The sequence below is a fragment of the Kryptolebias marmoratus genome, linkage group LG22 (genome assembly GCF_001649575.2).
Source record: "Kryptolebias marmoratus isolate JLee-2015 linkage group LG22, ASM164957v2, whole genome shotgun sequence".
Taxonomy (NCBI): Eukaryota; Metazoa; Chordata; class Actinopteri; order Cyprinodontiformes; family Rivulidae; genus Kryptolebias; species Kryptolebias marmoratus.
In genome coordinates, this window is record NC_051451.1 from 15173124 (window position 1) to 15190047 (window position 16924).

The 16924-nt window shown below is 40.0% G+C and overlaps 1 protein-coding gene across 2 annotated transcripts in view; it reads right to left on the reverse strand.

The window, feature by feature from the left end:
* Positions 1-4066: 4066 nt before the first annotated feature.
* The window catches only part of zcchc24 (zinc finger, CCHC domain containing 24), a 30707-nt gene continuing 17849 nt past the window's right edge, over positions 4067-16924 (reverse strand). For both annotated transcript variants that reach the window (XM_017432300.3, XM_017432308.3), the window contains exons 3-4: positions 6534-6698; positions 4067-4202 (exon numbers count right to left, since the gene is read on the reverse strand). In XM_017432300.3, the coding sequence (XP_017287789.1) occupies positions 4089-4202; positions 6534-6698 (279 nt within the window). In that variant the 3' untranslated portion in view covers positions 4067-4088. The remainder of the gene's footprint in view (positions 4203-6533; positions 6699-16924) is intronic.

Here is a 16924-nt window from a genome sequence, read left to right on the forward strand (position 1 = left end):
AATAGCTCGATTTTCGCAGACTGCTGTATAATTTTTTAACATCTATTATGTGCTCCAAAATACACATCTCATTTATAGAAAAAAAAAGCAATGTTGAACTGCAAAGGTACTAAAAAGGCAACCGTGAGATTCAAGACGTCTATGGTCTACCTTGTTTTACGTGTTTTTTATCACCTTTTCCCTGTGATGTTTGAGTTGCTGTTTAAAACGGCCTCCCTGTTCCGTTTCTCTGGATGGAATCAAACTCTTTGATTTCACAAATGCTTTGCAAGCCTCACTGTGACCTCTGAGGCTCATTCGTAAGGCATCGCTGGTATCTAGTCCTGTCATGACAGCCACATGACTGACAGGAAGGTGACGACAGTAAGACCAATGGATTGTTCCCAACACTGGCAGGTGTAAAACACACACAGGAGCGCTGCGAAAAAGCTTAACGGACAGCAATTTGAAAAACGTTATTCGACGATTTCTTTTCATGTAAAGCTCTGTGTTGCACTTATGAGCGGTAAATGTCTTACCTGCAGCAGACAGCAACTCAAACTAGCAAACGCCCAAAGCAGAACCTAATCGGCAGTGAATTTCTGACATCTAAAACGGCACAAACACAAATCCTTCGCCGTTCGAGCAAACCCCGTGTCAGTTTATTTTTTACATGCCATCCCTGTTGCACGGGAGAGTTGTTCACGTTGTCGCCATTTTCTCGACCCGACGGCGTCTATGCTGCCTGTGCGTAACGACACACACGGAGGGCCGCTGAACGCGTCCCACTGCCACTCTGTCGTGGCTCTCAGTTAAAACGATCCGACTCCAAAACGGCGACTGCAGGCAGTAAAACAGAGCATGAAGTGAAAGACAGACCCGACTGCCTTTTCTAGGAGGAGAAGCTGATTCCTTCCAGGTTGTACAGAGGAAGAGTTGTTGGCTGAAGACGACTCGGATGATCAAAGTTAAGATGTTTTAGCAGCCGCGGCACACGCAGTTAGCATAGCAACACAGTGTTGTTCTGCTGGGAAATTAGCAACAACCGTCTTATCCAAAAGACAGCTGTTTTCTACAAAAGTAGAGTTATTTCAAGCTGCTCGGAAAGCCTTGAGTTGTTTTAGACCGCAGAAATTCACTCTTGAATGGGCCCCAATCGGTTAGGTGCTATGATATAGCTGTACTCGTGGGAATTTCTCCCCGATTCTCCAAACTACGCCTGCCTTGACGACTTTAGAGTTCAAGAGGTGCTTTGCCAAGCCAAACAAAAAAAGAAAGGGAAAAAAAACAGCTTGAGGATGCCATAATTGTGTCACATAAATTAGCTCAGTTCAGACTAAATGATTTTTATATATATAAACTTTTACATTATAGATTCTATATCTTTAAATTCACTGTTCACACCTAACATTTACAGGTGATCAAAGTGGATATCACCACTTGGATTTAAGGCAGGGAAGTGCGGTTGTACAATGTTTTATTGGCAGTTATTAACTGGTGTCTGTATGTCATTGAATCACCCAAAACACAAGTTAATGCCAGCAGGTGACGTCAACTTTTACCAGGCAGGGCGGTTTATGGAAGATGTCAGTAAGGCACTATATGAAAAATGGATTTTTTTAGTTTTTTTGTGTTTTGGAGCCTGAGCTTGCTAATAGAGACTCACAGTTTATAAGGCTTTTGATTCATGCATCTTTAGTGTCGAGCCTCCCAACTTTGTGGAACCGTAGAAATAAATCAGCGGAGTGCCCTTAGAACAGTTGGCTTACATTTCAACACGCTGTAATGTACCACACGGCTCCAAACGCGTCAAGTAACCGTGTATGTTTTCGGACAAAACCTGCAGTTTCTCAGAAAAAGAAACAAATCTACGACAGAAAACTAACAAAAAAGGTCCAATATCTCAACGTCAACTTCATTCTGTTGTGACAATCTACTAAGAAATCACATCTTTGTTTATGTTCCATGACAACAGACCGCAGTAGGATTGTTACTGCCAGCTGGAAATGCTGGTTCAGCCTTCAGCTCAGCAAACTGCATCAAAGCAAAGACCTACCATACCAGTTCAACCACTAATGGAGGAGCTAAATCCTTTTCTTGTCCTTTGTCACATCTTGAACGTACATTAAACTCTCTGCGCGTCTCGGTCACCACGTGCACGTACTCTGCTCCACCTCTGAGCTGTTCAGCATATCAAAAACTTCACAATGACCCCTTTTCAGTCTCGATACTTGACATTTTTTAAGGCACATAAAGTATGTTACAGTATAAAATATAGTCAACCTGCTTGTTAAATGCTTTAAATACAGTACGTATGAGAGTTCACAATTCATAGAAGGAGGATCTTTAAAGGCAAATTTCATGAATTCAAAATTATAATAGTTTCAGCTGTAGTGCTTAAGAAATTTACAATAGTATACATAAACACAATGGGTCATCTCTTCCTTATTTCTTATTTTAAAGTTTATGAGTAGTAGGCACTATAAAAAAATGACTCTAGGCCATTAACCATCACTTTCAGTTTATCTACAAGACCTTCACAAACCAGACTTTCTATGGAAAATGAGTTTCTTTCACCTAACAGACCTGAAAAGTAAATCTCCGCAGCTTCTTTTAAGCTAAACCTTCCACTGAACACTTCTGATGTTGCAGTGAGCTGCTGGACAATGACTTATAGGTGCCAGTCTGTGGAAAACAACTTGACTCGTTTGGCACTAAAATCAAATGTCTTTCTACCACTTTTTAAACTTGTTAAACGTTAATAGTTCAACCTTTAACATCATGTTTAGCAATGCAAACTACGGAGCCCGCAAAGGATAAACACGAGCCCAACTTTTCCAATTTAACTGTCGGAGTGACATAAATGTGATAGACGAAGGTCTGGCGTGATTTGTGATTTTGGTCAATACTTAGGATGCTTATGAAACAGTTTAGCTACATGTTGCCATTTATAGAAGGTTTCTAAACTTTTACTTCCCAGCCAGAGCTGTGCTGATCTTTAGATTGACACTTTGCACTGAAAACACAGATCAACACCTGCTGCACATGGATATTAATATTACAAATAGAATATTTAACACAAAAAGCCCACGTAGCTGTAGCTGGGTAACAGATTATTCTTAGATGACCCTTCTTTTTTTTAGCTGAAGTTACAGTAATACAAGTTAGGAAAATCTGCATATTTGTAAAGCAACAAAAAATACTAAAGATGAGTCGAATGAAGCTGTTGCTGTCAACGTGTCTTCCAACTTTAACTGAGGAACTAACCTACGCATCTGATCCTACAGTAGTTTCTAAATACACATGGAAGCAGTAACACAATAATGTGATATACAAACATGGAAACAAACAAAAACAAACAAATATTAATGTCCCAGTTAAAATTTTAAATTGCACACTAGACAAAGAGAAAATAAATATGCCAAATGTAAGCTAGGGATGTATGGCACTTTATCCCTCAGTTAATTCACAGTTAATAAAATGTGCTGCTGACCCTAATATGACTCGACATCAGAGGCCTCCGTTTACATCATATCATTGTTAGTTGCCCTGACTAAAAGTTGCTCACATCCCACACTTTACTTGGCAGGAAAATGGAAAGCAGATCTCTGTAAACACAAAGCCAACAAACCCCCAAAGTGAGGTATTTGACACGAAATGTATTGTCAGTGACACTAAAACTACATACTTGGTGCCGATTCATCAGTACAAGAATTTGCCGTTGTTAAACATACAGTTGGCGTAATACATTTTTCTAATATATGCAAACTGAGCTACATGTTGCCTTTGATGCAAAGCACATAAAGTGATTGAACCTGAATATACATATTTCTCTAATTCCTGTTCAGAGACAGAAACATTGACAGAAAGATGTAAGGATCCACTGCTGTGGTGGAGAAGGAAGGCGTCAAAACGAAACAAAAAAAAAAAAAAAAAAAAAAACCAAGAGTACTGTACTCAAAATGTGCTGCAGTTTAACGAGGAGCGAGTGACGTGTTTTGTTACCAATGACAGGGCTGAGGAAAGCCCGGATGTGAGCTGGGCACCGACGATGCCAGGCGACATGACTTGGGACTCTGAAGTTCTTCTCTCTCTCTGGATGGAGATGATTATTGCACACGGCGGCAGTAGTAGCCCAGGACTTTACATTTCTCACACAGGTGTTGTGGGTGCTCCTTACTCTGGTCGGACACATCCAGGCCGTCTGGCTTCTCTAACGGTCTCTGCAGATATGAACAGAGGGACGTTAAAACAAGCAGCACACCATAAACCTCTGAGTTTTGCAAGCAGCCGATTTTGCTCTTCTATACGCACAACTAATCTGGCCTTCGATACTACTTAAACATATCTCACAGACCAGACATGCGTTAAACACAGTTAGTTGCAGGACCATCAGTTGTGGGAAGTTGCTGTCCACTTTACCAACGCTACTACACAAACAGATCTGTTAACATTTGATTATGATGACCTGTGTGGAAATATTAGCATTGGGTTTCTTGGAATCATTATCAGGTACAAAGGGAACATTTCTGAGCCAGCACAGTCGGAGGTCATTTTTAATAGTCCATCTGGAAATTTTTACGCCTCAACTTTTTTGTTAAAAAAGTAAAAAAAATAAAAAGAAACCGTATTTATTCCAAGTAGTCCAAATGAGGGAAATCAGGTTACCATGGACCATTACAGTGAGATATTTCAGGCGTCCACTAATGAGTCTGCCAGCAAATGCTGAGACTTTACCACTGCAGTGTCAAAGACATCAGGTCCTTAAGGAAAACTGGAAAATCTGATCGATATTTTATGGCATCCTCTCAATGGGTGGAACGAACTGGGTTGAGCTCAAGTAGCTGAAGGGAGACTTATCTGCGAGTAAGGTCGGAGTCTGAACTCGAGAACTGAAAACAGAGCATTCCCACACAGAGATAAAGGTGTGTTTATCTATTTTTTTTATTTGATTTTCAATATTTATCTTTTATTACTGGACTCTAAAACACTTGACTTGTATGATTTACAAATAAAACCAAAAAAATAGCTATTTATTCTGGCCTTGTCTCTCTTCGTGCTACTTACATAGTCTTTTAAAGCCATCCTCCCTAAAACCAAACCTTTTTCATATTAGTAGTCTTTGTGAAGGGGAAACATAAGGTGGTGGACCGAACATCATACTGTCAGGCCTAATCCCATTTCCTGGTGTGACCACTACTCCCATCTTTACCCCTTGGCCCTAAATTCAAAGTGAGAAGGGGTCAAATTAAACATGGTTAAAATAGTCCCTTACAAAACAGGACACCCATTCAAGTAGCTAATAGGGGAGCAGCTATTACCAAGTAAAAGGAAGGTTGTCTTCCAACTGGAGGACTGGAAATGTATGTTTTTCTTTTATTATTGCTGTTGTTGAGAAAAAATGCACCAAAAAAAGAACACAATTTGATTTTGTGGGCTTGCGATGAATAAAACAGATCTCTGTATGAAACAACAATATAATAGGGATTTCCTATGTAGTATATTTTATACCATAGATTATAATGACATTAGTGGGCAAAGAGGTTAGTGGTTCCTTTTGAACACTCGTAGGAAGGGGAAGTATGTTCGCTGGGCGATGGAAGGAAATTTGGTTGCCTGTCAGCAGTTCTGACAAAATGAACAAGGGCAAAAAGAGCAGGAGTCACTCACAAGTGAATCCGATGGAAATTTTACGAGTCAAGATACTTGAGTACGAGCAATCTGAATGCAGAGAGTCATTGTTATTCGTGGCAATAATTTCACAGTCATGACACTTTACAGCTTATTAAATGAATCAATTGGAAAATTGCGTTCAACTGCATTCAGGATGGATTTGTTGGGCTGTGTCCTTCTCCTGATTCAGTTCATGCAAGTGTTAAAGTGGGTCAGATCTGGTATTCAGGGAACAAGAAGGGCCTTAAGCAGTAGACCTAATTTTGTTTCAGGAAGTGGAATTGAAAGAATGTAGACAAGCATACACATTAAAAAATGAAGTGTTAGGGGATAAATATATCTCTGGTTGGAAAACAAAGGATTCTTTCTCCGTGTGTGTACTCGACGAGCTCTGAGAAACAGTTTCAGCATAGGGCTGAACAGTTATTTATCATGTTACTTTTCATTTTATGAGTGCTGTTTAGAAAAGCACACCGTGGTTAATATGATTTCACATTCTCCTATGAAACAAGAGGAGACGTTCTGCAGCTGTATACGCTTCAATTAATCACATGTATCTGTGAACCATTAAAAAAGGACTTTTTTGTTTTAACGTTTTGATGGCGTTCAGGAAATAATCCCCAACTTTTATGGGTCAGGAAATGCTATTTGTACCTTTAAATACTGGTTTATTGCCATATAATTGTACGTAGAATGATACTTATTTCATTGTAATGAGGCCATCTGGAGTTTAGTTGAAACAAGATGTAAAACAAATCTGAAGTCTGAATTCAGTAAACGTTCACTGAGATGAACCAAAGTTTGGCCAGTGGGAGAAATGGTTTCTGGTTAAACGGCTAATTCTCAGAACGTCTTACATTGTCAGTCTTCAGCTGACGTACCTGTTTGTGTGGATACACGTTGATGTGGCATTTGATACATTCTTGCCCCATGTTGGCCCAGGAGTTTCCACTCATCCACTTCCTCTTACACTTGGGACACTTGTACTCTCCAAAGCATCGTTTTTTCCCCTGGTAGGGTGTCAGTCCTTCACCTTTAGGTCTGGCCTACAAAACAAATAAATAAAGGGTGAATAAAATTATGCACATATGGGAACAATATTTCGTTTGCTTGATCAGATAACTAGTACTTTAAACAAGAATGATGAAGGTTTTTTTTTTTTTTTATCAGTGCAGACGGACATTTTTAAGGTGCACTCTTGCACTAAGCTGGACAGTAACACAAAACAGAGAGACAACTGGGTGTTTCCATCCCTGTCATGCTGATATAGCCAACTTCATCACACAGAACACTCCTACACACAGTTTTGGCTCAATATGAGGTTGTGTAAATGACGTTTACTTCCATTACAGCTGTGTTAAATTACTCCTCTGATTCTCGTGAGGGAGATGATTACAAACAGTCGGTCAGCTGCGAGAAAGCACAAGCCTCAGGGCGATATTGTTAGGAGTTGCCGCCCCTATGACTTCATGTTGGCTATTTTTTTGGGGGCCACTATAACGTATGGAAAGGAGACACTCCTCCTCCAAAGATTTGCCACAAACAAACACACATCTGTTTCATTAAAGAGATAAATAACAATGTACCCAAAAGCTGCCAAAATGAATCCAAACTTATCAGAGCATGTCATCATCAAGTTTAAAAAGAAAAAACTTCCCAGAACCTGTACTTACCAAGTGATAGCTATCAGATACTGTAAATGGAATAAGAAGAAACTTTTGGAAATGTTTTTTTTGCGCAGATGAAAATCAGCTGTGACAGAGAGAAGTAATGCACAGCATGCACGCAACTTTCCATAAAGTCAAATAATTACTCTGGCTTTAAAGTGACCACTCCTGACTCCATCTGCAGGACTGTTTTCATAAAAACGTCAACATTGGACGCAGGTTTTGGATGGAGTAAGATATGGGGAGATGAGAGTGAGAGAGAGAGAGAGAGAGAGAGAGAGAGAGAGAGAGAGAGAGGGGTAGAGTCCGTATCCCTGCCCCAGCCTGGGTATGAGTAATAGAAACCTAAATCTACAGCGCTTTCCAAACAGACGTCAGCGCTTTGCATCAGCACCAGCGAGCCACGGCTAAGTAACTACGGCTGCGTTTCAATCCAGCCCCTCGATGGAATGACCTCAACCCCCACTGTCAGCTTTGCATCTTCAATTGCGACAACACGCAGGCTGGAAACTCTGACTGCTGCTGAACTGCAACACACCATACTATATACACTGACAATGCCGTCTTGACGTAATCATTTAGTAATCCTGAAGACAATGCCAATGCCATGGCAACGCCTTGTTTGGAAACTCTCCTACAAATAATCTAGTTCCTACACAATCCAACTATAAACAGGCTGCCATTTTCACTTAGGAAAACCAAAATAAAACACACTCTGCAAGGTAACGTGGCAGACGTTTGACAGTTAAAGCTTACCAAATGATTTAACCTTTCCATATGATATTCATTTTGTTATAGCCTGATAGTTTCCCGATACAGCTGTTTGTCTGAATGTAAAAAAAAAAACAAAAAAAACCCCTCTCCCTGACACTGCAGCCAGGACTCAGCAGGACAGAAACAGCACTCCTCCATCTCATGACCGTTCCTCTCTTGCTTCATGCTGTTTCCAGTGTCCGGCCTTGGCCTTTTGGCTGAACATCACACTCTGTCTTCAGCTGAGCGCTTTCAGATCAACTGTGCAGCCTAACCAACTAAGCATTGAATATATCTGATCACAAAGAGAGAAAAAAAAAGGTTAGTTATTGACCAAAACATATTACACTTTTATTATTGTCTGTCTGGAAAGAAGAAATAGAGGCTGCGGGAGTGTCCGGCTCTGGCGGGTGTCTGTCTACAGACACACACAACCATCTCATTTCAGTAATGACCAAAACAGTTGACCAGGAGTAACACAAACAAGCAAAGAGCCACAAACAAACAGAGCCATTGACGGTCAGAAGCCTGTAATTTACCACGACACAAACAGCTTGATTCTTGTTGCTACAACACAGGCAGCAGGAGCATGAACCCGATTACCTTAGCTCGGATCAAAAACACTGTTCAGTGGGTCTAAATGAGCTCCCACAGACTTTTCTTTTCTGTTTATCTGCATTCAAACATGACACTGTTTTAAAAAAGAAATCAGGATCAGGCAGCACACATATGTGAGAAGGTGCTATTAAAATAAAATGCAACCAGACAACAGTAAGGGAAATATTTTTAGTGGTGGTTATACCACTAACAACTGAATTGAATAAAAATCTAATTCAATACATCAATAATACTGTTCATGAAGATGCTCCAAATACACAAGTGAACTTTAGGAGCACTTGCAGGGCAGTTCGTGACTAAAACCAAGTTGTAAACCTAAGCTTTTGTTCTTCCTTTTCCCAAATTTCACACAGTTCCACGAGGCTTTTGTTGACCAACCCACAGATATAAAGATAAACAACAGAAAAGTGGAGACAAAGCAGTGGAAAAGTTGTGAATTTTCTTGCAAAACACTGCAGGTTTTATTTGGACATTTGGAATCATAAATCTAAGTGTTGCACTTAAACTGTGGTCAGCTGTTATGAGGCCATTGCAACACACTGCCTCTCTTGGAGGTCTCAGACGACCAGCAAGTTTGGGCTCTGAAGTCACGAACTTTACAGACGCAGCTGGTATTGCACATTCCAATGGACTCGCAAACATGTGGGAAACAATGCCACAGTAACATTTGGACTGCTGTGCCACCACAGCTGGGGAAAACAGGACAACAGGCAGGAGCTAATGGAGCAAGCTTCTGGTACACACGAAGGCTCCGTCATTGTGTTTATATTGATGCAGTGCAAATCAAAACTCTTAGCTGAGTAAATGTTTTAGTTATGCTTGATTTCCCGGCAAAAAAACATCTTAAAGCAACATTTACAAACCGTACTCCAATGTACAATGACTAATTTGATAGAACTGCGTCATTATGCCGCAGAGCATCCTGGAGATGAGTCTACATGGGAAAATGTTTTTGTTTTTCTTTGCTCTCTACAAATAAAACCATTCAAGCTTAAGGTAGAAGCTAAATGGACATATTCAAGCAATTTAGAGCGTTCTTGCTTGTCTGTCAAGTGGAAGAGCGTTGCGAAACAGCTGTTGATTTGTGCGGCAGAAGGCGGCTAGTGGAGTTTGTCACTTTTTTTTTTTAAGAGTGCTTAGTGTTTGTTTAAGTCCCAAGGCTGGAGCCCTGTGAGTTAAAGCAAGATAAGGGTCAGTGAGTGTGTAAAGGACAGCTTACCACATCCTCTTCTGGTCCAGATGACTGAGGGCAAGCATCACATCACCCAAATGCATTCACACTTTGGGTCAGTGAACTGTTAATTGAAGCATGTACACAGATGTAGTACACATTCACAGAGGCCGTGTAAACATGGCCACACAGAGGCACAAGCAAATACAGCTCTCTTTCTCCTCTTGTCCCCTTCAAAACCCAAACACCCAAAGGCACACTGAGCAAAATCCACATCCAACAGGTTTTCATGCGCTCTTGAGACCCAACTGGAACGTCTCGGTGAAGTTTCCGGCATCACTCCCCCTCTTTTTCACCCTTCTGCAAGTACACGGGTCATTCTTTGGCTCGTATCACAGGATTAATGAGCTCACAAACTGCACTAAATAGGATAAACAGAGCTGTGCTGGAGACAGTAAAACAAAAAGGGAGACAAGAATGAAACAAGATTAGGACCGCAAAGAGCTGGAAATCAACCAGCTTTCTGCTCCTCTAGAATTCTGGGGAAAAGAAATTAAGACTACGCGCAAATGCACAATGAGAAAAGGGAAAGATTAACTCAGCAAGCCCGAACCAACTTCTCAAATGCGGGAAGGAAAACCGAAGAAAAAGAGCGAGAAGGAGGAGGAAATCTAAATCCAAAGCAGATGGCCTCCGTAGGGGCAGAATACTGAGAGCCGTCGTAAAATCGTAGCTCTGCTTTCAATTAGGCCTTACATTTCAGAGACACAGAAAGAAAGAGATGGGGGATGAAACAGTGTTAACAAACCGCTGTAGTTCTGGCCACAACTATAGTGGACTGAACTTATTATGTGAAGGAATGGGGAGAGAGAGAGAGAGAGAGAGAGAGAGAGAGAGAGAGAGAGAGAGAGAGAGAGAGAAATAATTCACTGAAGGAATTGTCTATGTGTCCAATGTGTTCAACTAGAGAACCATTAGGAATGTGAAACGTGCACAATCATAAGGTACACCACTGAATTTTAAAAATGTGTATAAGTGAGTTATCCCAGTCTAGACAACACCCAGGTAATACTGCGAAGCTGATTAAAAAGGCATGCAGTTCAGACATTTGACCCTAAAATTAATGTTTTGCCACAAAACCATCCTAAAGTTTTACTCCACCGTAAGTTTTAAAGGCACTTCTGTGACTGGCCGCTGGAAAAATGCAGTCCATACCACTGTCTGAGGCCTAAAGGTGATGTTGCATTCACGTTGATCTCATACCAGGCAAAGAGAAATGCCCGATGGACAGACACTAGACTGCAGACTCCCAGACACCTCCCCAGAAACCAAACCTTTAATGCTCTGTCTCCAGAAACAGGATGGGGTAGCCTTGGTTTATTATTAGATGTTTTGTCCAAGCCAAACTCAAGAGGAATCCTTTTAGAGGCCGGTACTTTCAAGGTTGTGGACGATATTTCATACTTTCACAACATATTTGAGGAGACAACTACCTTTTCAGTGTGAACTCCATATATTTCTTGCAGCCATACGGAGCCTAAAAATGTTAATTTGAAGAAATACTCATGAACCTGCTTGCTGGACTATATATATACAGTACATATATATTATTTCAATTTCTGGCTCATTATATACCTGCACCAGGGTTTGAACCCCTGATCTTCTAGATCAGTCACATGATGATACTGGCGCACAAACCTCCCAGCCTCCTGAAAGAAGAAATAGAGAGGCTGTGGAAAGTCAAGACCTCAGTGGTGCCAGTGGTCATTGAACCACTTGGGGCTAACAGGAAGAGTGGCTCTAATAGATCCAAGGTCAACCTAGGACATCTCTGTCCAGAAGATCTCAGTCTTAGGAACTTTTATGATAGTGCACAGAACCTTCAGTCTCCAGCAGAGGACCTGAGCTTGAAGTGAAAAATGCAGCTCTCCATGTGAAAAAAAAGGGCAGGCTTGGTGTTTTTATTTTATTTTTTTATATATATATATGTTTTATATACTTGTGTTCTTTTTAAAATTTCTGATTGTTCTCTAAAGGTGGTTGGTTGTTTGCCAAGTACTACCCAGAATGCAACGCTCCCTGGCCTAGATCCCAGGTTTCTAATAATAGATGAAGGCGTTATGTAATAATAATGTAGAATCACATAATTCATGACATTTATTTCTTTTAAATCCATAAATATTACAAAAAGAAGTGGTTAATCTTTATTCATCAAACTGATAAAAGAACAGTTAATATTAACTGTGCTCTATTTGTTATATACGTAAACATTTAATAATGTGACACACAAAGCTGAAGCTCATGCTACTGAGAAGCAGAGTTTATAATTATGTGTAACCGTTCAAAGTTTATGAGACAGAATGAGCTCATTTTTTTCTACTTCTTTTTTTTATTCAAATCTATTAAAATTCTTTTGTTCTCAGATCTGATATTTGTATATATGGTACTGATGTCAGATATTTTAAAGCCATTTGTTGCTGTAGTGAACATCCTCCCAACCAATTTCACAGTTTCCTCCCATGCAATTGTAATTTTGTAAAAAAAAAAAACTTATAAAAATATTCTATGATTAATATTACTTTTATGATGAAGCTACATGATGACTGAGACCGAATCAGCCGTTTAAAACAAAATACCTCAGATTGTTTTTCAAACCACAGAATAAAGAGCAAAAGCATTTTGTTGAGTCGTTTGAAAATAATTCTTGTGAAATTGTTCCTAATGTCGAGCATAGTTTGCCTTTGGCTGACCACATCAGGCCAACTCATATGTGAAACCAGAAAATGTCAGAGTGGCAGACTGAAAACTAAAAAAAAAAAAACAATGTTCAGTCCTCATTTGTCCTTTTATTTTGTTTAATTCTTCATAAAATCTAACGATTAAACCGCTGCCTGACACAACAGCAATGGCAGAAAGAAGATCTCAGAACTGAGGGCCAAGAGAGGGCATGCAGATGGCCGCTACTTCAAGTCTCTCAGAAGAATGACACTGTCACCACCTCAGCTGTGTCCCACTGCTCACAGGACAGGCTTTTTTTTTTTTTATTGGCCGTTTCCGCTGTTGGGGTAAACAACCGCGACTTCATGCCAGAACCTAAGCCAGGTGCATTATGGGGGGGCTGTTTATCAATCCCTCCATGCACTGCGAGCTCTAAATACAGCCCCTGTTTTCTGTGCATCTCTCCCTCTTTCTCTGCAATCTTTCTCACCTCCCTCTCTCTGCTCTGCTCCTTTGCTGGTGCAGCTGTCTCTTTGTAATGCCTTTAAGGAAAAAGTGGCCGAGGCTGAGAGTGATGGGAGGAACAGGTGTGCTGTTTGAGTGATAAATTTGCTCTCACTCAAGCACAATGCACCTCTGTTTTTGAAAAAAAAAAAAAAAAAAAAACCTCTCCCCAGAATGGGGCTTCAAAAAAGCTGACACACAATCAGGCTGACATGGAAAATAAAATTGAGGGAAATTAGGAGATGCAAAACTTCTTTTGTCAATCAGCATCAGAATCAAAGCTTGGCTAGTGACGGTTTTAAAAGAAACATGCAATCAAATTACTCAGGAAAACAAATATGTTAATTCGAGTCAGATGAAATTATTCCAAGTTTACTTTTTGTGACTAATAATTACACTTAATGACTTAAAGACGTCATTGCACACCGCATCTGTTGCTCCATAACTGAAGACAAAAACATGTATTCAATTCAAATTATTGTTTCAAAAACTCTTGCAGTCTTTGGAAACAATTGGAGAGTCATTACACAGCAAAGCCGTGTTTTTCAAGCTCGAGCCGCCTTAATCCTGGCTCGCTGGCGAAGACTCCAAGCTGCTGGGCCGCTCCCCGGCGTTCTGCAGAGCTCCAGTCACCAGCTAGCATCTGGAAACCATCAGTGTAAACAAAGGAACAGCGGAGGAGCTCAGGCCTCACTCTGACTCTCCACATCCCCCAGGACATCACTCAGAGAGCAGCACAAGAACGCCAAACTGGCGCTGAACCTGTGTGTGTTGCATTTGCGAGCGCGTATCTGTGTGCGTATCTGTGTCTGGTCTTGTGTCCTCATCTCAAAATTTGTATTTGGCCTGGCCACAGTTTAAAAAAAGGTAGATTAAGAGATACAGGGGATGGGGTTCAGTCACAACGTTAGCTTTGAGCCTTTTTGGGGGGTTTCTGTTTTGTTTGCTCATTAGGTGTAGTATTCCTGATAAGACTCCTAATTGCTTTCATGTGGTTTCAGTTAACGTGCAAGCCTTGGCAATGCGATGAATGTTACAGGGGAGAAGAAACCTGGATGTGGTTTGAATCTGAGAACTAGTTTTTCTCTCTGTAGAACATCAGAAAAGATCAAAGCATCAATCACATCTGATTCTTGTCTTAGACAGGACAAGGAAATATTTCCTGAGCTTTTCGGGGCAGCGTTTTAGTAACTTCATATCTATTAATCTTGTGGTTTGGTCGCTTTTAGTTCAGCTGAAATTTCTGAAACGCTGCTCATGGAGCTTTTATGCACTGATTCTCTTTGATGCTTTGCACTCTGGCACACAGCACACCACACCACACTGCTTTCATTGCCTCACCACTTTACATCTACAACTGCTGAGATAAGCATTCTTATCTTGTGCAACTGCCTCTAAATATAATCAGCAAAATCACACATCCTTTACCGCAAACAACCACAATCACACACTAGTAGTCGTAATGCCAAAGATGCAAATGCTTGCTATGAGCAGTCAGGCATGTTGTAATGCCAGGGTTTAACCAATGTTACGGGCAAATTTCTCAAATCAGTGAAACAGTAATAGATCATATGTGTCTGCCTTAGTTTCAAAAACATGATAATAAAAGACCATTTCAACAATATAGTCTAAAAAATAACTAAATATAATAGCTTTTTTGAGGGTGCTTCTTAGCAGACATAATGGTCCAATTATCTAGAATCTTTTACATCAAACATATTTGGTGCAAAACAAAATCCCAGATGTGAAATGTTCCCTGTCCCTGGACTTGGCCAATTGGTCAAAATACGTTTGACACAAAGACGTGGCTCCAGTCCAGGTCGAACTGGATCAGTATGTTTCTTCTGTGAAAACATTTGATGCTTATATCAGACTGGTTATCAAAAGTTGCAGTAGGATACTGTGAGAGCCAAAAGGAAAAGGAAAGGTGTCGGGGTGACTTACAGGAAGAAAAGGAGACTCAAAAAAATGCCAATACTTTCTAAGTATTCTGAGAGAGAAAAAGAGAGGACGTAAGAGTAAACAAATTGCAACAGGCAAGCATTTAAAAATATGTTTGCTGCCTTTTGAGATGAAAAGGTTTGTTGTGCTGAAGTTAAGGCCATGATATGTTGCTGTAGTGCTGACTGAATATGTTCAAGCATGAATTCAACCAGAGGTAGAAGGTTATCACCAAAACGAAAAACAGTTTAACGTCAGGGACACTCCTATTCACAGATAAGCTGATGTAATATGAGAGCGACAGGACAAAAGTTTGACTTGTAAAGCTTGGGTTTTGGAACAGCATGACAATGACACACATGACAATTTCACTGGGTATAGAAAATCTATCAATACTGCAATATTAGTGTACATAATGTTAATAATGCAATGGATTCTAATAAACTGCAAACAAAAACTGCATGCAAAAAATTTAAATTTGACAATCAGATAGACTTTGACTCCCCTCAATGCCCACAGCTGGCACATGGAGGAGGTTGTGAACATCATAATCACAGAACAAGTGTTTATTGCAACTCGTATATTCAACAAGAACAACACTGTGTTTGTAAGTTTTCGTAATATCATACAGCCTACATACACATACACCAACATAAACAAAGGCATAATAAATTAGAAACAGACATGGTTTTGAGGTGTGTTTTTATTCTATCCAATGTGTTGGATATACAGAGTTACAAACCCTTACAATCACACAAATAATCTACTTCAGGGTTCTGGGTTTGTATGCTTTCCTTTAACACATATGATGTAATTTTTGTCATCTTTGCCAGGTCCCCCAGAGGACAAGTATGTGCAGCCCATATATACAGCATACTGTATATATGTAGACATTTGTTTCGAGGAAATACTGCGTACATGTGAGACAGAAGGACTCAACAAATGCACCAAATTGCCGCTGCAAAATCACTCAGTCTTCTTCTTTTGAATAAACAGTTAAACTGATACAATCTTGACACCTATTAGGCTGCAGTGTAAACTACACACTTCTCAGGTGAATGCTGTGGTGCAGCCAATTCAAAAAGAAAACAAATAGGAAAAGTCAAAGTCCAAACCCCTTACACAAGCAACCCAGAAAAACACGCCGAGCCCTTAAATATCTCAGAGAGAAGAATTTGCACCTCTGAGCTTCCTCAGATGCACCGTTCGCAATCCAGCCTTTTTTTTTTACTGCTATAATCTATGCAGCATAGTTTATAGTGTAGTGTCTACCGATTAGCTCAATTGGCTCACCTCAAATAAAGAATAGGTAGTTCTCCTGCAAAACACCACTTTTGTACAATCTACTGATTAGTTTGAGAAGAGATTTGCCAGTGAGGATTCTTAAAGAGAAACAGAGAATTTTTAGACAATTTACAATAGGAGAAAAACTTTTTGTTTTACATAAGGCTTGTAAATTCACAAAATACAACTATATAGCTGTGTACTGTTTGAAAAACATGAGTACTTGAAGATAAAGAAGGCAACTCTTACACTTAAAAAGCCAGAAAAAGAAAACCTCCATTTTTTCTTTTAAAATTTTAGGACACGTGTTTAAATCAACTACCAGAAACTTTCTATATGAAGGATATGACACATAAAATGCCAATAAACACATGTTTCACTGCAACATGCTGGATATCTTTTAATGGATAACCCCATATGCATTTGTACATAACTGCACCAGCTTGTGGCAACAATCAGACCATTTCAACTGTATAACAAGTTACTCAGTCCATCATTTATTTGCTTACAAAAGTCTGCTAATACAGCTGCAACTTCAAAAGGTTATCAGTAACAATTTCTGCTCTGTGTAGTTGTTGTGACAAAGTGGTTCAGTTTGTGTTTACCACTTGTCCCT